This window comes from Bufo gargarizans, chromosome 2 (genome assembly GCF_014858855.1).
Source record: "Bufo gargarizans isolate SCDJY-AF-19 chromosome 2, ASM1485885v1, whole genome shotgun sequence".
Lineage (NCBI taxonomy): Eukaryota > Metazoa > Chordata > Amphibia > Anura > Bufonidae > Bufo > Bufo gargarizans.
In genome coordinates, this window is record NC_058081.1 from 455,490,772 (window position 1) to 455,514,557 (window position 23,786).

General features: G+C 37.5%; 5 protein-coding genes and 1 pseudogene across 19 annotated transcripts in view; all 6 read right to left on the reverse strand.

Annotated features, from left to right (window-relative positions):
• The window catches only part of LOC122928292 (protocadherin gamma-C5-like), a 127,224-nt gene extending 104,866 nt beyond the window's left edge, over positions 1 to 22,358 (reverse strand). The window contains 3 exon segments of the mRNA XM_044280997.1: positions 19,781 to 19,964; positions 19,967 to 20,521; positions 20,523 to 22,358. Coding sequence (XP_044136932.1) covers positions 19,839 to 19,964; positions 19,967 to 20,521; positions 20,523 to 22,214 — 2,373 coding nt within the window. The 5' untranslated portion in view covers positions 22,215 to 22,358 and the 3' untranslated portion in view covers positions 19,781 to 19,838.
• The window catches only part of LOC122928287 (protocadherin gamma-C5-like), a 369,082-nt gene that overhangs the window by 115,856 nt on the left and 229,440 nt on the right, over positions 1 to 23,786 (reverse strand). The gene's annotated exons all lie outside the window — the stretch shown is intronic.
• The window catches only part of LOC122928290 (protocadherin gamma-C5-like), a 203,558-nt gene that overhangs the window by 104,863 nt on the left and 74,909 nt on the right, over positions 1 to 23,786 (reverse strand).
• Positions 1 to 23,786, reverse strand: part of LOC122926009 — a 401,881-nt pseudogene that overhangs the window by 104,862 nt on the left and 273,233 nt on the right.
• The window catches only part of LOC122928291 (protocadherin gamma-C5-like), a 237,847-nt gene that overhangs the window by 104,847 nt on the left and 109,214 nt on the right, over positions 1 to 23,786 (reverse strand).
• Positions 6,668 to 8,317, reverse strand: LOC122928296 (protocadherin gamma-C5-like). The gene has a single exon (XM_044281000.1). It carries the CDS (start codon positions 8,173 to 8,175, stop codon positions 6,727 to 6,729), a length of 1,449 nt encoding a protein of 482 aa, XP_044136935.1. The 5' UTR covers positions 8,176 to 8,317; the 3' UTR covers positions 6,668 to 6,726.

Genomic DNA, 23,786 nt, shown 5'->3' on the forward strand with positions numbered 1-23,786 from the left:
TATTGAAGTTATAGGTAAATAAATTATGCTAATAATGTTTACTATTTAATTGCAAAATGTAATAAACACATAAAAAAAATGAAATCTAATATGCAATATAAGGAAAATCTTTTGACTCAGCATAATATATCAACTAGTTTATGGGACAAACACAGTCCCTGTGGCATCAATCTGAAGAACTATAGGAGTTCTCGGTATTGTCATATGGTACTTTGTAGCATATCTTGACAATCAAGGCATACACATATTCATATCATATTATAAGTATTAGCAGGTACTGGTATTTATGTTGACATATAGTAGTGTAGTGTATTGAGATATGACTTTTGTATATCGACTAGAAATCTATTGATAAAATGTGTAGCTATGTCTAGAACAGTTGCTATTTTTAGTAGAGAGCATGTATTTTAGACTATCAATATTCTTGGTTTATATGGAAAGCAATTATCTTAGCTGTTAACAACAGTTTCTATTGTTGCATATCTGATACATGGGGCTGGTACCTACATACTATAGACTTTGTATATCTGAACTATTTAGCCATCCTGATGACAGGGAATTGTATTATAGATTTGCTGCAAACAGGTTGCCTCACACCATCTAATATGTCCATATGTAGGTCGCTAAGTATTATAGAAAATCATAAATGCTTTACATTGGTTTGATTACTGTAAACAATATAATAGAAAACAGGTTAAATACTTTCTAATGTTGAGAATGGTTGTTTATGTTCTAACGGTTTTTAATAAAAAATAGACATTTTGTATGTTCAGTACATACCATCAGCAGCATATACAACATTGATGTATGGAGCACTATATATCTTGTAATTAAAAATATACATGAATCTTTAGCAATATAAATAACCCACTCTAGTAACCCTCCCAGAACTCTTGGTTTGAGTATTATTGAATTAGCTATAGATCTAATTTTGCCTCCTCCATGTTACTTTAAGTACCACTAGAGTTTCCTTTAGATCCTCCACTATGTGCTAGGTGGTCAGTCTAAATGAATAACCAATTAGTTTTCTTGGCTGATACCAATTAAAATATATCAGTGGTGACTCAGAGAAATCACAAGCTTGTTCCATTTTATACAGGAAAAAATCTATCATTTTTTGGATAACAAACATCTCTTTGTTAAAGAGGTTGTCCTATGACCTTTGTCCATATGTTCTATTAGAAAATACTGACATTATAAAGGGGAGTCCCTCTTTAAGCACCCCATCTATGAGTTAGAAAGCAGAATCATTTAAAAGGCCTGATCTCTCTATGAGCTACATAGATGGCTATCCATGAAGATCATTGCAGAGGAAATGTTTGACCAAAAGCAGTTTTACCCTGGGCAAAACAGCTGGTCACTGGGGAGTAGAGTACCCAAACCTGCACTGGTAGCCTCTTTTCATTGAAAATGAGCTGTCCCCATGTATGTGGCTTAAATTCCATACCTTTCCAGCTTATAAATGCTTAATCTGTTTGTATTTGAATACTAAATAAGAAATTAGAACAATGTATCTGAAATACCAACCTTAATATAGAAACTACTACTTTACCTATAAATTATTAGGGATGAGCGACCCTGTGGAATTTCGGGTTCGCCGAGTTTGGCCGAACTTCAGGTCAAAGTTCGGGTTCAGGACCCGAACTTGACCCCTGACCGGACCCCATTAAAGTCAATGGGGACCCGAACTTCACTTTATTATTTTCATATATATAATGGAAAATAATAGCATTCTTAAGACTTAGAATGCTAAATAAAATGGCCATGGAGGAGTTAAAAATAAAAATAAAACTCACCTCATCCACTTGATCACGCAGCCTTGATGGCGCAGGTTTTCCTTCTTCAGGACCTACGAAAGGTCCTGTGATGACGTCACCATGCTCACCACGTGGCGAGCTCGGTGACGTCACCGCAGGTCCTGCTGAATGAAGATAGAAGATCACAGGTCCTTTCGCAGGTCCTGAAGAAAGAAGACCTGCGCAATCAAGGCTGTGGAATCAAGTGGATGAGGTGAGTTTTTAAAATTATTTTTAACACCTCCATGGCCATTTTATTTAGCATTCTGTCTTAAAAAATAATAAAATAATAAAATCACCTGAACACCGAACCCGAACTTCAGTGAAATAGTCCAGGTTCGGGTCCGGGTACCCTGAACTCGCAAAGTTCAGTTCAGTTCGCTCAACCCTATTCATTATCTGTTCTCAACATAAACCATTATTCGTGTGTGTGTCATGCTACAAATATAGGGATTAGTCTTCTCCATCCTTCTATGTTGTACATACAATCTGACTTTTTCTGGAACATTTATCTTTGCCTAAAATAGACCACATGCATATATTACTCAAACTAAGTCAAGCCACTAAACGTTCACCCATGAATGATTATATCATTTTAATATGATGTGACTGCAAAGCAATAAAAACACATGAATTTCTCACTCATACATGAAAATAGCATATATTCTCAAATCAATATGTAGCATATTAACAAAACTGCAATATTATAGTTGAATTAATGTGACACCAATTTTTTTTTCCGGCCAGTTATAACCAGATAGTAACATATATCCCTTTATTTCTAATCTTTTTAATTTATGATTGCAGATTTTTTTTTATTCTATTTCTTTAACATGATTATGGGGGCAACCATCTTGCCTAAGCTGAGCATATAGAAAACATTAAGAATATTGCTTTATGGCAGCCACATGGACCATAGATACAATAGACTGGGAACCTCATTGACTTCTATGGGAGAGTTATCTGTGTGATCTGTGCAGAGGTTACTGTAGAAGGAAAGAATAGATACAGTAAGCTTTGGCGATCACCTATTGTGTCTGGTGGACCCTGTCTTATCATTCTAATCCTGCCTGTAATGATATCACCTCTGTGTATAGATAGACAGGTACAGTGCCTTGCAAAAGTATTAACCCCCCCCCCCCCCTTGACTTTTTTCTTATATTGTTGCCTCACAACCTGGAATTAACATGGATTGTTTGAGGATTTGCCCACAACTTTAAAGATGTTTTTTCTTTTTTTTTATTGTGAAGAAAACAACAAATAGGACAAAATAACAGAAAAAGTCAATGTGCATAACTATTCACCCCTAAAGTCAATACTTTGTAGAGCCACATTTTGCAGCAATCACAGCTCCAAGTCGCTTTGGATAAGTATCTATGAGCTTGCCACATCTTGCCACTGGGATTTTTGCCCATTCCTCCTTGCAAAACTGCTCCAGCTCCTTCAAGTTGGATGGCTTGCGCTTGTGAACAGCAATCTTTAAGTCTGAACACAGATTTTCTATTGGATTGAGATCTGGGCTTTGACTAAGTCATTTCAACACATTTACATGTTTCCCCTTAAACCACTCAAATGTTGCTTTAGCAGTGTGTTTGGGTTCATTGTCCTGCTGGAAGGTAAACCTCTGTCATAGCCTCAAATCACACACAGAATGGTACAGGTTTTGCTTAAGAATATCTCTGTATTTAGCACCATCCATCTTTCCCTCAACTCTGACCAGTTTCCCAGTCCCGGCTGCTGAAAAACATCCCTACAGCATGATGATGCCACCACCATGTTTCAATGTTTCAATGTAGGGATGGTGTTCTTTGGGTGATGTGATGTGTTGGGTTTTCGCCAGATATAGCATTTTCTTTGATGGATGAAACGCTCTCATCAGAACAGGGCACCTTCCTCCATACATTTTGGGAGTCTCCCACATGCTTTTTCACAAACTCACAACGTGCCTTTTTGTTTCTAGCTCAAAGTAATGGTTTTCTTCTGGTCACTTTGCCATAAAGCCCAACTCTATGGAGCGTATGGCTTATTGTCATCCTATGTACAGATACTACAGTATTTGCTGTGAAACTCTGCAGCTACTCCAGGGTTACCTTAGGTCTCTGTGCTGCCTCTCTGATTAATGCCCTCCTCCGGGTGTTTTGTTGGGCGTCCGTCTCTTGGCAGGTTTGCTGTTGTGCCATGTTCTTTCCATTTGGTTATGCTAGATTTGATGGTGCTCCTGGGGATCATCAAAGATTTGGATATTTTTTTATAACCTAACCCTGACTTGTACTTCTCAGCAACATTGTCCATTACTTGTTTGGAGAGTTCCTTGGTCTTCAAAGAAGTGTTTGGTTAGTGATGCCTCTTGCTTACGTGTTTCAGCCTCTGGGGCCTTTCAAAAAAGGTGTGTATATGTAATAACAGATCATGTGACACTTAGATTGCACACAGGTGGACATCATTTCACTAATTATGTGACGTCTGAAGGTAATTGGTTGCACCAAAGCTTTGTATGGGCTTCCTAACAAAGGGGGTGAATACATATGCACATGCTAGTTTTCTGTTTTCTATTTCTAAACAATAGTTTTATTTATATATTTTTCTCATTTCACTTCACCAACTTAGAGTATTATGTTCTGATCCATCACATAAAATTCAGATTAACAAAACATTGAACTTAAGACTGTAATGTAGCAAAATACGAAAAAAGTCAAGGGGGGTGAATACTTTTGCAAGGCACTGTAATTGCAGTTAAGTGATCTGCACAGACCAGGAAGTGATGCCAATAATTAGGCTTTGTGGTCAGTGGGAAAACTGTAGGACTTTATGGTTTTTGTTCAGATATAGATACTGACATGAAAAATTAAAAAGAACCTCATCAAACATATTTAAAAATAGTTTAAATGTAAAAATATGATTTAAACAATAGGTTATTTTCTGAAGACATATTTCCTTTAAGGCTACTTTCACATCTGGGTTTTTGATATCCGATTTTGAGATCTGGTAGGGGATGTCAAAACCACAGCAAAACACTTCTGTTATAATAATATAACCAACTTTATCCGTTCATAAATCCGGTTGTATTATCTTGAAAATGAAGAAAGCGGATCTGGCCCTAAAACCATTGTAAGTCAATAGGTACCAGATCACTTCTATTTTCGTGTCTGACAAAAATGGATCCAGCTCCATTGACTTACATGTTTTTTTCTGCCGGATCTAGCTTCTTCATTTTCCCATGCTACACACAAAAACGCTGCTTGCAGCAGTTTTGTGTCCAGCATGGAAACACAACGACCAGAAAGGAATGCATTCTAATGCACTCTGTTCCTGTTTGTTCTGTTTTTTCCCTATTGACAATGATGGGGACAAAACTGAAGGGTTATGCTGCTGTCTTAAGACTGTGTGCCAAATCTCAAAACCAGACAGCACAATGCAGATGTGAAAGAAACCTAAGTCTCATGCATATCACAAAGCCTTCTTGTTGGTATGAGTATGTATGTTTCTGTATTGCTAAGCCTTGGGCATGTTTTCATCTCTATGATTTCTCTATGAGCAACCATATTCTCCCCGAAAGGAAAAAAATCTGTATAGATAGAGATGTAATAAACATTAAACTTAAAATAGTTGTTTAATTACTAGAAAGTTATAGCCTATCTCCAGGATAGGGATTATTTTCATAAAAGGTGGATGACTTCTTTAATCATGATATTATAATTCATAGTTTCCATCGAGAGTACAGCTTTTCTAAATGCAAGTTTTAATTAACTGGGTTATGATTTTTTCCTCCATACATTATAATTAACTTTATAAGACTTTGTAACTATTATAATGTCAAACCACTAATCAATTATGGCATCTCTAAACTTTTGAAAATCAGTGTTAGTACACCATAAAACACATTATAAACCCCAACCAAAATAAAAACAGAGGCACAAAATAGCAGAAAATGTGTCACTGATACCTTACCTGAGTAGTGCCATTACATAAGGCATTAGGTTCTGGAACAGGTTCAGTTAATTGAGGAACATTTTCCGTTTTACTCAGTGTAAACCCTGGAATATCAGCTGGAGGTGGAAAACAAGCCGGATAGCATGACCCTGGAGCTTCCGGTGGAGCCATCCGCACCTCCATGTATTTTAATGTTCCATCTGTGTTCAGGTAAAGGGTTGGTTTATACTGATCCATATAGGTGGTAGAAAGTGATTTGTCAGAAAAGCAGAATCCACACCCAGAATAATAATTCTTTCTAAGGCACCTAACAAGTAAGATCGTAAATGTGACCAGAAAAACTGCACTAATGGCCACAAGAGAGACAATAAGATATAGAGTCATGTCTGGAGTATATTTGGCATTTGTAAGAAAGTCTTGAGAGTTAGAACTTTCCTGGGCAACAGTGTCCAATATATTCACAATAATAGTAGCTGTAGTGGTCATAGAAGGTTCTCCATGGTCTCTGACAGAAATCACAATTTGATGCTCTGTGTTATCTGTCTCAAGTACACCTCGGAGAGTCCTGACTTCTCCAGAGTATTCAGAGATATGGAATAAAGCAGGGCTGGCAGACTGAACAAGACTATAGAGAAGCCAGGCATTGTGCCCAGAATCTATATCCACTGCAGACACCTTACTGACTAAATAGCCAGCAGCAGCAGATATTGGAATGGACTCTTGAGCAATGGTCTCTCCTGTATTCTCTGGGTATAAGATGGTAGGAGAGTTGTCATTTGTATCCAGAATAAATATGAAGACAGAAACATTGGAGGATAATTTTGGAGATCCAGAATCTTCCACTCTTGCTGTGATCTGAAGAACCTGGAATTGTTCATAGTCAAAAGACCTTTGTGCATAAATATTCCCGGTGTCGGAGTTAATGTAGACAAATGAAGAGACAGGAGAGCCATGGATATGGCTCTCAGTGATGGAGTAAATGAGGTTTGCATTAGCTCCCTCATCCGGATCCATAGCAGATACTGTACATAACCAGTCTACCCGGCTCATTGTTTTCTGCAATGAAGGCATTGTAGACATTGTGTAGAAATGCTGGCTGATTATCATTAATATCAGCTATAGTAAGGCTGATTGTAATCTGGCTGCTGAGAGATGGAGAACCCAGATCAGATGCCGTCAGTTTTATAGTGTATTGTGAGAGCTTCTCCCTGTCTAGATGCCCATTGGTGACCAGAGCATAGCGCTGTGACATGGGCTGGCATGTGAAGGGTAAACCTGGGGACACTTGTAATTCAATTTGCCCATTTTTGCCAGAATCCTTATCTTTAACTGTGATGAATCCAATCACAGTTCCTACGGGGGCATTCTCAGGAACTTCATTAGTCTTAGAGGTGAAAATAATTTCTGGTGTATTGTCATTTACATCTTTTACCTCAACCTGGATTATACAATGACCCTCTAATTTAGGTGACCCTTTATCTGTAGCTTTGACATACAATTCATAAAAACCTGTAGCTTCAAAATCCACATTTGCTTTATTCACTATTTCACCAGTATATGAATTTATTTCAAAAATTGTCTTTGCCGAATCCAAGGTATGATGATCAAAGGAATATACGATTTTACCATTTTCACCTTCATCTAAATCTGTAGCATTTAACTTTATAATGACTGTGTTCAACTGAATATTTTCCAAGATATTGATCTTGTAATTGGGCTGATCAAACACTGGTGCATTATCATTAAAATCTAAAACAATCACAGTTATCTGCGTGGACCCTGATTTAGGAGGGTCTCCCCCATCAAGAGCTGTCAGAAGTAGCTTATGTTCAGCTTTTTCCTCCCTATCCAGATTCCTTTCTAACACTAGCTCAGTAATAAGGGTCCCATCCTTCCGTTTTTTTAAAAGCAAGGAAAAATATGGATTTGGGTTTAATTGGTACTGACTGATACTGTTCCTGCCTATATCTAAATCCTTTGCTGTTTCTAACTGAAATTTGACACCAGAAATTGCTAATAATTCAGTTATATTTATGACTTGATTAGTCTTTAAAAATGATGGTGAATTATCATTAATATCCAGAACCTCTATTTCCAGACTATGAAGCTCCAGAGGATTCTCAGCCACAACCTCTAGATGCAGCAAACAGCTCAGGCTGGATCCACACAGGCTCTCCCTATCAATCCTCTCATGTACAACCAGAGCTCCATTCTTCTGCTCTATAGAGAATAATCTGCTGTTTCCATCAGATCCAAAACTCAGCCTCCTTCTACTAATCTCAGCCAGATTCACCCCCAGATCCTGAGCCACATTCCCCACAACAGTCCCTGGATGAGACTCCTCAGCAATAGAATAACGCAGCTGCCCAGAGACCCAGCCCCAGCTACAAAGGAAGAGGGAGAAAGCTACTTGCCATTTCCAAGCCTTTACACAGCTCTGATTGTCCATATCTTAAATCCTTCTTCTAAAATGTGTAGAAAATAATCATCATCCCATTAATCCAGGAGTGTGAGGAGCAAAAATATAAATCCAATGGAAGGGAAACTCCTGTTTTTCCTGCATTGAAATCATCCACAGGGCTCTCGTCGGAGCTACAGCTCTTCTTTGTGTGAGAAGAAAGATGGGAGGGTGAATCACTGAGCCAGGGGGAGGAGAGCACAGAGCTGACATGAGCAGATAAACTGGTATAGCTAAAAATCTTGACTGGATGACTCTTCTGCCCTCTTCTGGCCAATTGTCCTAACTGCAATTACTGATTTTTTTATGTAACATCGAAAAGTTGAAGGAATACAATAGTCCTATATAATCTATAATATATTTAGTAGGTAGGTCAAATAAAATGTTATTTAAACAGTGTAATTGTGAGGAAAATCTAGTAGTAGTAATGAATGTTATTTAAAATTACCCAATTAAGATATTACCAAATTATTGAATTGTTTTTTTTCTGCTGTTTGTTAGATACAGTAAGCACACAATTTTAATAATTATGACGCCAACCATATTAAAGCTCAAATTTATAGTAGGTAAAACAGAATGCATACTAAAAATTGGAGCAATAATGTATTGCAAATCCCTTTGTTCTCTCATCACTATCCCTTACTGTATTATATGCTAGCATTTTTTTTATAATTGCAAAATAAATAAAATAAATGTAATAGAAAATGAAATATTTGAGATCAGTTGACTCAGTCTAATAGCCCATCATGTATAAAAGCATATATACAGATAGTCTCTTTGGCATCATACTGTAGAGCCATAGGTACATTACTAGATATTCTCATACAATGATGTACCATATGTGGATGTAGAAAGCTATTTTAAAGTGGTCTGTATTGTCTTGGAAATATCTAGATAAGTAGCTGTACTACAATGGTGAGAATGAGTGTCATTCTCCTACTTTTTTTTAACATTGTATCTTATTTTTTATGATATAAGGCCAGTCCTTACAAATATCATTATACATATTTTTGTATGGTCCATCATATACATAGTAATGAACTTTGCTGTTAAATATCATTAAATTAGTTATGGATCTAGAATATTTTCTAAGTCCAGTTATTACCAACAGCACTTTCTCCCCTCTCTTCTGTTATTCCTATGACTAGTAATTTTTTTTCCCTCCAATGTTCCTTTGAGAACCCCTGTAGTTCTCTTTAGATCCCCTGAGAGCTCCCTGATAGTCAACCTAAATGGCTTAATGAACAAATCTCCTTTGTTTTTTTTATGTTTGCATTTTTGTTCGTAATTGCAAAATGTAATAAAAACCTTTATCTAAAAATACATCTGACAATGAAATATATAATAAGATCAGCTGAGCCTAAGATACTGTGCTGTATATAGGAAAGCATACAGGTAGTTCCTGTGGCATCATACTGCAGAGCCTAGTTTCATGTAGAACACAAGGTGCAGGTAGCATTTGCTGAAAAAGTCTAGTATATTATCATAATGTACCATATGCCTTGATATACACATTAGTAAAAGAAAAGATAAGCAGCACTCCAAACCCACCAATGTGGAGATTATAATCAGACAGCTAAAGGTTTCAAGGTGATGGTGCACGCAGACAAGGATCCAGGCTTGAGGGTCCCTTGTAGTAGCAATTAGTATAGAGATCCCCAGCACTCTTCCATTTAAATAATCTGTTGTTTTTTTCAATGTGAGCAAGAAAGTTTTTGTTGCCTATTGAATAAAACAACAGATTATTTAAATACACTGAGTGCTGCAGATCTCTATACCAATTGATATACACATTAGAAATCTATTGGTCATTGATCTAGAAGAGATCTAGGAAACTATTTTTAGTAGATGTTATATATTTCATACTATTCACGGTTTATGTGGGCAGGAATTTCTATTGTAATATGCCTATGTATAGGCTATGCACACAAAAAAAATCCCATGTTTTACCACTTCTAGAATATACACTATAATAGGCCATAGATTAAACTATTTGCCCCCTTCTACTTGGTAATGATTAGAAGTTTTTTTTCCTATTTTTTAAATATCTTTTTATTACATTATTTTTTCCATTATATCGACCCATTCTATACAAGTATTATATACAACATTAATGTACAGGTGAAAAGCATGGTCTTTAGCTATATACCATACATAGTCCCCTTTACTATCTTTACATCCCTCCCTCCCAAAACTTTGTCCTTGAATATCAGCAGATCTAATATTTTCTAAGTTACATCTAATTATTACCAACAACACTCTCCCCCTCCCCTCCTTTTTTTTTAATTAAATAAAACGTTTTTACCTGTGTTAACTCTAGTATCCCTATAGTTCCCCTCTGATGTACCAGGTCGTGAGCCAAAATCTCAGTAGATTTACGGTAGCAATGTGAAATGTAAACAAGAGTTAGGCCTCAGGGACATCACAAAGCCTGCTTGGTGTTATATATGTTTTTGAATTACTGGGCCATAGGCTCTATGTGGTTTCTCTGTGAGTCACCACGCCCACACGGTCAGGTTTTCTGATGCAGTTTTGGAAGCCAAAGCCAGCTGTGAATTAAAAAAGAGGAGAAGCTGTATCTGCCCTTTATACTTTCTCTCCTTTTATAATTCAACCTTAATTTTGGCATTCAAAACTGCATCAGGAAACCTTGGCTGTATGGCTCTACCCATATGGGGAAAAATACTTCTAAAATACAACATGAGAATGGAACATGTTACAAACATGTCTTGGTGTTCTTCTATATGAAATTAAATGTCAACGAATGTAATGTAGTATGTGTTTACAGATTTCTAATGGGTACTATATTTGTATTAAAAGGATATATTCTATATTAGGGTCATGGGCATGAGACCTAAGATTAACTTAAAAAATCCACACAAAAAAGCAAGGCCAAACACTTTAGATTCCTACAACTGAAAATACTTAAATTATCCCGGAACAGTAGTGGTTTATGTTGTCTTTCTGAAAGATGTCAGAGGTTATTTAACAACTCTGCATCTATTGCCATGAAATGAGTTTTCTAACAGTAGCATATTATATGTTAGATCAGAAGATGGTGCATAAAAAACACAAATAGACGGAGATATAATGAATAGCGTTGGGCGTGAATATTCGAATCACAAATTTTAATCGCGAATATTGCCTCTTCGAGAATATTGCCTCTTCGAGAATATTGCTATATATTCGTATTCGTAAATATTCCAGATTTTATTTCATCAGTAACCTCCTGTCTTGCTTGTCGGCCAATGAGAAGGCTGCAATGTCTTTGTCTGAGCTTAGCAATATCCCTAGCAACCAATAGGAAAGCTGCCTACCTCTTACTATATAAGAACCTCCCCAGCAGCCCTTATATGCAGTATTTTCCAGATCTGAGGTAGACAGCAGTGTCATTACTGTGCTCTGTGCTTTGCTGTATCATTACATTAGATAGTTAGTAAGTTTATATATATAATACAGATAGTGGGAGATAGTCAGTGTAGGTTAGATAGTGATATAGTGTAGCTGCCAGTGCAGGGTGTTAGTGTGATAGGTTCTGCTGTCCATACATACATGCTACAGACATAGTGCTGTGATGTCACAACAATACTTAGTGCACCAATCAGTAATATGTTGTCAGACCTGCTAAAATGTGAAAATGCACGTATTGCGCAAAAATATGCGCATCATTAATTGCCGATTTGTGCAATTGCGAATATATTGGAGCACTCTATCTGCATGTAAAGCCAACCATTTTCTCCAGTCTCAGGAAACTTCTAGCAGCTTGAAAAATGTAGCAAAAGTGACCCACGCCTGTATTGCGTGCGCAATACGCTGCATATTAAACTGCCGATTTTCGCAATCAAGAAAATAATGGTGAATTCGTGAATTTATGATGAATATTCGCCCAAATATTCGCAAAATATCACAAATTCGAATATTGCCCCTGCCGCTCATCATTACTAATGAATATAAAAGGAAATGTGTCACCAAAAATGTTATCTGTCAGTTAAAACCAGATAGTAACACATATCCTTTTTTTTTTTACATGATTTTATTTTCTGATGACAAATTTTTTTATTCTGTTTTCTGAACATGATTATGGGGGCAGTCATCTTGCCTGAGCTATTCTTTAACAGCATTTACAAAACATAAAAAAAAAATTGCTTAACATCAGCCATGTGGACCATAGACACAATGTTCAGGAGGTGACCTCATTGATTTCTATGGGAGAGTTGTCTAGACATGGTCTGTGACCTGTGCAGAGGACATTGTACAAGGAAAAATAGCTCTGACAATCACCTATTATGAATAGTGGATCCTAAATTGTATATACACAAAGATGATATCATTACAAACAGGATTAGAATGGTATATAACTGCAGTAAAGTGATCTGTATAGACAATAAGTAGTGTCTATTATTAGGCCTAGTGGCCCATGTGAAAACTGCAGGAATTTATGACATGGAAAATCAAAAATAACATCACCAAAAATTATTAAAAAATATGTTAAACATAAAAATGTGATTTAAACAATAGGTCATTTTCAGATGACACATTACCTTTAAACTTAAAGGGGTTATCCAGGCTTTTTCTATTGATGACCTATCCTCACAATAGGTAATCAATATACGATCGGCGAGGGCCCAACACCAAGCACCCCTGCCGATCAGCTGTATGACGAGATGGCACACGCAGTGTGCACCTGCTGTATCCCGTCTCTCTTCCTGTCCATTGCAGTTGTCCCATATACATATAACAAAGAGCAGAAAAAGAGATTGGAGACGGCACGTGCACAGTGTGCGCGCCATCTCCGCAAACAGCTGATCAGTGGGGGTGCCGGGTGTCAGACCCCGCCGACCCTAAAGCATAGGTCATTAATAGAAAAAGACCGGACAACCTCTTTAAACTTGATTTTATCATGCGCATCCATCCAGAAAAAAATATTTATTATTGTGATTTCATTTATTTGGTTATGACTTATGAACTGTATATTATAACAGACTTTATATAACGTAAATATTCCAAATTCTTATTAGTTTATTGCCATATTATATATAATATAATAAAAGGTTTTATACAACAAACCATCTTCAAACATGCATATGTTATAACCAAAACGTGTCGCATATTATTGTATAATGTGCCAATAAACTGAGAAGAATTGCAAGCGATAGTGAGTGGTGATATTTCCTTCCAACTATTGTATGGGATGCCTTGCCTAGGCACAAGCACCATATGACCTACACCGGTGTACCGACTTACTTTCACACAACTGCACTAATCAATTATGTCAATGTCTCGAAACATTTGAAAACCAATGATAGTACACCCTAAAATACATTATTAAGCCTCATTTGAATGAAAACAAAGGCACAAAAATGTGTCATTGATACCTCACCTGATTAGTATCATTACATAAAGGATTAGGTTCTTGAATTGGTTCTGTTAACTGAGGAACATTTTCCGTTTTACTCAATGTAGAACCTGGAAAATCAGCTGAGGGAGGAAAGCAAGCTGGGATAACAAGACAATGGAGCTTCTGGTGGAGCCATCCGCACCTCCATATACTTTAATGTTCCATCTGTGTTCAGGTAAAGGGTTGGTTTGTACTGATCCATATAGGTTGTAGAAAGTGATTTTTCGGTAAAGCAGAATCCACAACCAGAATCATAATTCTGTCTAAGACACCTGACAAGTAATATAGTAAATGTGACCAGAAAAACTGCACTAATGGCCTACAAGGGAGACTATAAGATACAAAGTCAGGTCTGGAGTAGATTTGGCATTCGTAAGAAAGTCTTGAGATTTAGGACTTTCCTGGGCAATACTGTCTAATATATTTACAATGATAGTAGCTGAAGTGGTCATAGAAGGTTCCCCATGGTCACTGACTGCAATCACAAGTCGATGCTCTGTGTTATCTGTCTCATGTAAACCTCGGAGAGTCCTGACTTCCCCTGAGTATTCAGAGATGAGGAATAAAGCAGGGCTGGCAGACTGACCAAGACTATAGAGGAGCCAGGCATTGTGCCCAGAATCTATATCCACTGCAGACACCTTACTGACTAAATAGCCAGCAGCAGCAGATCTTGGAATGGACTGTTCAGCAATGGTCTCTCCTGTATACTCTGGGTATAAGATGGTAGGAGAGTTGTCATTTGTATCCAGAATAAATATGAAGACAGAAACATTGGAGGATAATTTTGGAGATCCAGAATCTTCCACTCTTGCTGTGATCTGCAGAACCTGGAATTGTTCATAGTCAAAAGACCTTTGTGCATAAATATTCCCGGTGTCGGAGTTAATGTAGACAAATGAAGAGACAGGAGAGCCATGGATATGGCTGTCAGTGATGGAGTAAATGAGGTTTGCATTAGCTCCCTCATCCGGATCCATAGCAGATACTGTACATAACAGTCTGCCGGCCTCATTGTTTTCTTCTATGAAGGCATTGTAGACATTGTGTAGAAATGCTGGAGGATTATCATTAACATCAGAGATATTAAGGCTGATTGTAATCTGGCTGCTGAGAGATGGAGAACCCAGATCAGATGCTGTCAGTTTGATAGTGTATTGGGAGAGCTTCTCCCTGTCCAGATGTCCACTAGTGACCAGAGCATAACGCTGTGACATGGGCTGGGATGTGAACGGTATATCTGGAGACACTACAAGCTTTGTTTCTCCATTCTTGTATGAGTCTTTGTCTCGTATGGTGATGAAACCCACAACCGTTCCTATGGGGGCATTCTCAGGTATTTCATTAATTTTGGATATAAAAATAATTTCAGGAATATTATCATTCACATCTTCTATTTCAATCTGGATACGACACCTACCCTCAAGCTTTGGGGATCCCTTATCTATTGTTTTTATTAAAAGCTCATAAATATTAGATGCTTCAAAATCCACCAGTCCTTTAATAAATACTTCACCTGTGACTGGGTTTATATCAAATATTTCCTTTGCAGACCTTGCTGTACGTTGGTCTATAGAATATGTAAACTCACTATTTACACCCTCATCTGCATCTGTAGCATTGAGTTTAAGTACTACTGTTTTTAAAGGCACATTTTCCAGTATATTTTTCTTATAACGTGACTGATCGAACACTGGAGCGTTATCATTGATATCTAGCACAATGACTGTTATCTCAGTGGATACTGACCTGGCTGGTTCTCCTCCATCTATCGCAGTGAGAGTAAGCTTGTGCTCTGACTTCTCTTCTCTATCTAGAATTTTTTCCAATACTAATTCTGCAATTAGAGTTCCAGAATCTTTAGTTAAAGATAATGAAAAATATGGATTTGGGTTTAGTCTGTATTGACTGACACTATTAATACCTACATCAAGATCCTGAGCATTCTCCAAAGGAAATTGCTCACCTTGTAGTGTTAATAGTTCTGTAATTTTTATAACCTGATTGGTCGTTGAAAAAAATGGTGAATTATCATTTATGTCCAATATTTCAATTTCTAGGCTGTGCAGCTCTTGAGGATTCTCAGCCACAACCTCTAAATGCAGCAAACAGCTCAGGCTGGGTCCACACAGACTCTCCCTATCAATCCTCTCATGTACAACCAGAGCTCCATTCTTCTGCTCTATAGAGAATAATCTGCTGCTTCCATCGGATCCCAAACTCAGCCTCCTTCTACTAATATCAGCCAGATTCACCCCCAGATCCTGAGCCACATTCCCCACAACAGTCCCTGGATGAGACTCCTCAGCAATAGAATAACGCAGCTGCCCAGAGACCCAGCCCCAGCTACAAAGGAAGAGGGAGAAAGCTACTTGCCATTTCCAAGCCTTTACAAAGCTCTGATTGTCCATATCTTAAATCCTTCTTTTAAAATGTGTAGAAAATAATCATCATCCCATTAATCCAAGAGTGTAGACAGCACAAATATAAATCCAATGAAAGGGTAATTCCGGTTTTCCTGCATTGAAATCATCCACAGGGCTCTCCTCGGAGCTACAGCTCTTCTTTGTGTGAGAAGAAAGATGGGAGGGTGAATCACTGAGCCAGGGGGAGGAGAGCGCAGAGCATATTTGAGCAAATGTAGTAGTAGAGCTGAAAAATCTAAGTGGATGACAAGTCTGCCCTCTACTGGACAATACTGTGAATTACTTCTATCAGCACAATAAAAATAAGGTAAAATTTGTATATCGTTGTTTTCAAACATAGATTGCAATATATCACAATTCTGTGTAGAAAACTCAAATCACTGCAATCACAGTGGAAATTCTTATATATAAGTGCATCTAAACTCATACATTGTTTATGTATACACTTTAGGTTAATACAATATGTAACATGTGGAGGTTCTTTTTCCCTTTGTACTGACTGACAAATAACAACAAATTTCTTTATTCTAGGTACTTATTTGTTTCTGTGCAAAATTGTACCCCTTACCCTAATAAATGTATAGTAGGTAAACAATGTTAGACTCTTATATACAGTAAGATTACCAAACAGATTTTCCCATTTTCTGAAGTGCATGTGCAAACTTCTCACATTCACAAGCTATTGAGTGGAATAGTATGATGCATCTGGAGAAATAGGTGGTTTAATGGAGGTTACTAGAGATAACATTTCTTTAATGCAGATGCCTGTCACTAGTGTTGCCTATCAAGCAAAAACATGAATATTGATACTTAAGATAGAAAGGTATCAAGCATTTAGAGCCAACATCTAAACATTGCAATAGTTATTTTTAATGTGGTATGAATTCACTGTATCTACAATAACTAAGGATGTGCTGGTAAACAGCTGATCAATGTTAGGTTAGCATTTAAAGCCCTTTGAATCAACTGGTACAACCAAGCCATGGGCTACTATAAGCTGTAAATGGTACCATTTAAAGAATTCAGATGAGTCCTCTAGAACAGATATCATAGTCACCTTTCTCACTGCTATCTGTATGATATGCCTAATAGGGCATATGAATTTTATTTATCACAGTGCGACAACCCCTTTAAGTGTTTTTTTTTTGTTTTTTTGGGGGGACAAGAAGCCTGCAGCTACCGCTTATTTAATAATGAAGACCACACTGTATAGCCCTTCTTCATTGTCAATGGCCGCGTTAAACAGGGGTTGTTGCTGGTATGGGGTTCGGCTGGTTAGGCGGGGGGATAATATGTATATTATTACTATTCTGGCTTACAATCTACTGTTGGTTATTTGACAACAGAATATTAATCAGCTCTGGCATACCCACTAGCGCTCTCCAGCCCTTCTTCGGCCTTCTGCTTTTCCTTATTTTCCACATCATCTAATATCACCCAGAATATATCATGAGAAAAATGTATATCCTCATGTCTCTGCATCTTGCTACTTTTCTAGGACATGGAGACCAAGAAGAATGATTTTGAAAAAGTAAAAAATGAGGATGGTCATCATTAAGAACTGGTACCCCTAAGGAGTGCAGACTGGATGGTATAGGTTGTTCCGATGGCAGTGGAATAATAAAGGCGTCCAACTTGTTGGTATTGAATTACATTTATAGCTGATGTGGGGATAAGTAACTGTAGGAATAAACTAATAAAACTGAAGAAGAAGAATATTCCCTGCAGTCTTCCTGCACTCCCTGGGCAGTCTCTGGCAATATTCGTATGTTATTTGTTTTCAGCAGGACTGTCCGTAGCGCATGAACACTTGCCATGTCTGTCCCTATGCTCAGCTCACAGGACAATGGCAGAGATTGCGCAGGATGAGAATTCTATAGAGCTGTGATATCACAAGCAATGGCTATCTGCAGATTAGGGTGGGCACATTGCATTATGGGTGATCTCGTGTTCCCTGGCCTTCTTACTTTCACTTTGTAACATGTACATCAGCCATTTTAGGAAAAACTGATTCGCTATCACGAAGCCGAGGAAATTTGGCTTTGTTTTGAATCAAACTTTTCCTAAACTTTGGAATGAATTGCGCTTCAAATGATTCACTCAGCATTACATGTGTGCTTCTGTCTCTATGTGCATACTTTACAAGAGTCCCTATTTTTGATCCATACTCCTTTTTAATGTCCCTCTTTTTGCCTTGATGAATATAGTTGTATTCTTACATTTACTATATGAATAAAAACAAAAACAGTTTGGTTTGCAACTGTAAACTAGAATATATTTCATGTTTTGTTGCTATTCTAAACTAACCATTTCTTCATTTGGTGTCATACTCATAATGTGTAAAATAGAACTCCTAAAGATGACTGATACGTACACATATCGATCACACAATTAATCATCACTGTTTCTCTTTAACCTTTCAAGTATTTGTGAGATATGAACCATATGTGTGACATCGGAATGCATTTATGCATCAATTTGTGTATCTGCTTAGTGTGCATATGTATATGCATCCAAGTATATGTGGGATTACATTGGTATACGTGCTCAAAAGTTTATATATAAAATTGTATACTATATTATTTTTAAAAGATACATACATATGTGTGAGAATGTCTATGTAGGTGCATTTAAATATGTGTTTTTATATTAATATGTTGAAAGTTACACTTTTTGAAACTGTATATAAACATACATAGCAGAAATATTGCATGTGCATCCTTTGTGTACTTTATAGATAATTGTCATGACATAATCCTTCATCATTATGATGTAATAAATATGGATATGTTTGGGTTCAGACAAATAATCTAATGGCCTGTAGATTATATATCTAAAGGTTATATTGCATGCTGGTATAGAGCCCTACAGTCTCCATTTACTGCCAAAAACATTCTGTTGGATAAGATACAGAACAGAGGTATTCTCCCCAAAAACAAAGCTTCATAGATAAGGCATCAGATGAAGCATGTCATCATTTGTTTTCTGTCATTACTGCATCCCATTCAATGGCACATGACATGCTGGGTGTAACATGACCAACACCATGTTTAGTTCTGTTCAGTTAGTCTGTGGATGCGGTGCAAATGACTAATCTATAGGCTTTACTCTGTGCCATTCCACTGTGCTACCATATGACAAATGTACTGAAATAATAAAGTTACAGTGTGTGGGTAGAGTTAGAAATACAGATATATTCTAAAATTGTATGATTATTCTAAAGACAAAGAAAAGCTGGAAAACCCCTTAAGAGTCCTGATAAACTATAACAAAGTTTTGTGCACGAGGCCTTGCTTGCATTTATGATGTATGGTCTGTACAGATTACTGTGTTTTTATCACATATGCATTACTAAGTCTACACGATGATCACACAGATCTGCAAGATCTATGCACAGCATTTTGGAGATATTCTTTATACTCTGCCCATTACTGTCGTATAAACTGAAACATCCTGGACAGTAAACACAACATGGACCTGTGAACCTATTCAAACATCCGACATTCTAATATACTGCCAACACTGATAAGTTCATGCAACTACATATGCAGAAACAATAAATAACATAATAGCAACATCCCATAGTAGCTTCCTACTGGATGAATAAGCCAATGAAAACATCCCAACTATTCAAATAAATCAAAGTATGGACTATATATGAGAGACATAATTATGAAAATGCAGGAATAATATATAAAAAAATCTAAACATTATTATACAAACTGTACATTACAGTACTCAAAAACTTCATGATACAGAAAATAGATCTCACCTGAGGAGGTTCACTAAACCAGCTGGAATCTGAAATATGTTCTGGTTCCCTGACCAAATTAGTTAACTGAGTCTTTGGTAATGTAGAATGAGAAATATCTGTTACAGGAGGAAAACAAGCCGGATAACAAGACCCTGGAGCTTCTGGTGGAGCCATCCGCACCTCCATGTACTTTAATGTTCCATCTGAGTTCAGGTAAAGGGTTGGTTTGTACTGATCCATATAGGTGGTAGAAAGCGATTTGTCAGTAAAGCAGAATCCACACCCAGAATAATAATTCTTTCTAAGGCACCTGACAAGTAAGATAGTAAATGTGACCAGAAAAACTGCACTGATGGCCACAAGAGAGACAATAAGATACAGAGTGAGGTCTGGAGTAGATTTGGCATTTGTAAGAAAGTCTTGAGATTTAGGACTTTCCTGAGAAACAGTGTCTAATATACTGACAATAATAGTAGTTGTAGTGGTCATTGAAGGTTCCCCGTGGTCACTGACTGCAATCACAAGTCGATGCTCCATGTTATCTATTTCATGTAAACCTCGGAGAGTCCTGACTTCTCCTGAGTATTCAGAGATGTGGAATAAAGCAGGACTGGCAGACTGAACAAGACTATAGAGGAGCCAGGCATTGTGCCCAGAATCTGTATCCACTGCAGACACCTTAGTGACTAAATAGCCAGCAGCAGCATATCTTGGAATGGTCTCTTCAGCAATGGTCTCTCCTGTATTCTCTGGGTATAAAGATGGTGGGAGCGTTATCATTTGTATCTACAATAAATATGAAGACAGAAACATTGGAGGATAATTTTGGAGATCCGGAATCTTCCACTCTTGCTATGATCTGCAGAACCTGGAATTGTTCATAGTCAAAAGACCTTTGTGCATGAATATCCCCGGTGTTGGAGTTAATGTAGACAAATGATGAGACAGGAGAACCATGGATATGGCTCTCAGTGATGGAGTAAATAAGGTTTGCATTAGCTCCCTCATCTGGATCTACGGCAGATACTGTACATAACAGTCTGCCTGCCTCATTGTTTTCCGATATGAAGGCATTGTAGACATTGTGTAGAAATGCTGGAGGATTATCATTAACATCAGAGATATTAAGGCTGATTGTAATCTGACTGCTGAGAGCTGGAGAACCCAGATCAGATGCCGTCAGTTTAATCGTGTATTGTGAGAGCTTCTCTCTGTCCAGATGTCCACTAGTGACCAGAGCGTAACGCTGTGACATGGCCTGGCATTTAAATGGTAAACCCAGTGGTACATCCAGTCTAACTTCTCCATTTTTACCTGAATCCTTGTCTCTTACTGTGATGAGTCCAACAACAGTTCCTATAGGGACATTTTCAGTGATTGCATTATTTTTAGATATAAAATTAATTTCTGGGCTATTATCATTTACATCTTCTATTTCCACTTGGACAACACAGTGTCCCTCTTGTTTAGGAGAACCCTTATCTACAGCTTTAATAAAAATTTCAAAAAAGTTGATGCCTTCATAATCTACAATTTCCTTATTATATATTTCCCCTGTTGTAGGATTTAAATCAAATGTTGCCTTTGCAGCTTCTAAAGTACGATGATCAAATGAAAAGATGAATTCACTGTTTACGCCTTCATCTAAATCAGTAGCATTGACTTTCAAAATGGTCGTTTTCAGAGGGATATTTTCTAGGATACTGATTTTATACAAGGACTGATGAAAAACTGGTGCATTGTCATTGATATCTAATACAAGAACAGTAATCTGTGTAGATCCTGATCTGGCTGGTTCTCCTCCATCTATAGCACTGAGAATAAGCCTGTGCTCTGCGATCTCTTCCCTGTCTAGAGTCTTTTCCAGCACTAATTCAGCAATGAGCGTTCCATCGTTACGCTTTTTTGTGGACAATGAAAAATATGGATTTGATTTCATTGTGTACTGACTGACACTATTAATCCCAACATCTAAATCTTGAGCATTCTCTAACGGAAATTGTTTACCTATACTTGTAAGTAACTCTGTCACCTTTATAATCTGGTTAGCACTTGGAAATACTGGTGAATTATCATTAATATCCAGAACCTCTATTTCCAGACTGTGAAGCTCCAGAGGATTCTCAGCCACAACCTCTAGATGCAGCAAACAGCTCAGGCTGGATCCACACAGGCTCTCCCTATCAATCCTCTCATGTACAACCAGAGCTCCATTCTTCTCCTCAAGAGAGAATAATCTGCTGCTTCCATCTGATCCCAAACTCAGTCTCCTTCTACTAATATCAGCCAGATTCACCCCCAGATCCTGAGCCACATTCCCCACAACAGTCCCTGGATGAGACTCCTCAGCAATAGAATAACGCAGCTGCCCAGAGACCCAGCCCCAGCTACAAAGGAAGAGGGAGAAAGCTACTTGCCATTTCCAAGCCTTTACAAATCTCTGATTGTCCATATCTTAAATCCTTCTTCTAAAATGTGTAGAAAACAATCATCATCCCCTCAATCCAAGTGTGTGAGGAGAAAAAATATAAATCCAATGGAAGGGAAACTCCTGTTTTTCCTGCATTGAAATCATCCACAGGGCTCTCATCGGAGCTACAGCTCTTCTTTGTGTGAGAAGAAAGATGGGAGGGTGAATCACTGAGCCAGGGGGAGGAGAGCGCAGAGCTGGTTTGAGCAGCCTCACTGCTGTAGTTCTGTAATTTGGATGACGTGTCTGCCCTCTGCTGGTCAATAATGTTTATTACATTTATATATTATTCCACTGATTCTTTAGTGTAGAACAGATTTATACTATAGTGAAGAGAAACGCTTTCTTCTTTGTAATTGTCTCCAGGATTCATATCTATACCAATAATCTTCTGGTATAAAAAAAAAAAAATCTTGATTTTATTCTACTACGTGTCAAAGAAATGCGACTACAGAAAAATGCAGTGGAAGCTATAATATTATATGCTGCAAGCAATTTTCCTTTGCAAAAATACTACTTGTTAATATAATCAAATAATATTTTGCAACATTTCTAGCCTTCTACGGAAAGTCAGGCAATAAATATAGCATATCAATTTTGAACGTTCACTGCCACTTCCCCAAATATGCTGCAATGTGAACCATTACATTATTGTTTTTACTAATGATGAAGCCCCAGTGTACAAAATATTGCAGTTACAATGCCTCTACCCCAGTAAAAGATTATATAAAATAACCTTTCAAATAAAAGGCATCTGTTACCAAATATACCTCAATAAAACCAGCTGACCTAAGAAATGTGCTCTTGTCTGCTGAATTTAATGGTGTTGTTCCCATCATTGCTGAGAAATTCGCACTTTAATAATATGCTAATGAGCCCCTTGGTGCAACGAGGGAGGTGATAATGCTATTATTGAATTATAGAGCAGAGGAGGAGAGGGGAGAAAGCCACTGCCCAACACCTTAACTTATCGCTCCGGAGAACCAAAGGACAGTGTGTCTATCCACTGATATAAACTGTAGGGGGAGAGTTGGGAGTTCCCCATACATATTAGACAGTTGGCTAAACTGACCAGCAATACACTAATGTGTATAGGGCCTTAAATTACACAGTAACTGTAGATCCCATTCCATGCAAGTAATTATAATCCCCTTGATAGAGGCCTGTGTATAGTCAAGATAATACAGAAATGAAAATTGTTAATGTATAAATTATGCCAGCAAATTTGAGAAAAAACCTTGAGTAGATTGCATGAGATTTCTAGAAGCTTAAATTCTTACTCAATGTAAAAAGCCCATGATGACACCTGTGTGACAGCTTGGTGCTTGCCTATTAATATAAAACATACATAGCCAGATTTAGCACTGAAAGATCACAAAACCAGTTTTAGTGACTTTTTAAATGCAATTGCAAATAGATTTAGTTGCAACTATCATTTTCATGCTGCCCTTTCCAGTGGGCATGACAAGTGCGGTATATGGGCGATGTGCCCCAGCACTTTCTTCATCATTTACACCAAAAACTGGCATAATTGATTAGTGAAATCTATGCCAC

What these genes read in the sequence shown, in the direction of transcription:
- LOC122928296 (XM_044281000.1), bottom strand. Translation starts at nt 8,175, where the DNA reads ATGGACAATCAGAGCTGTGTAAAGGCTTGGAAATGGCAAGTAGCTTTC.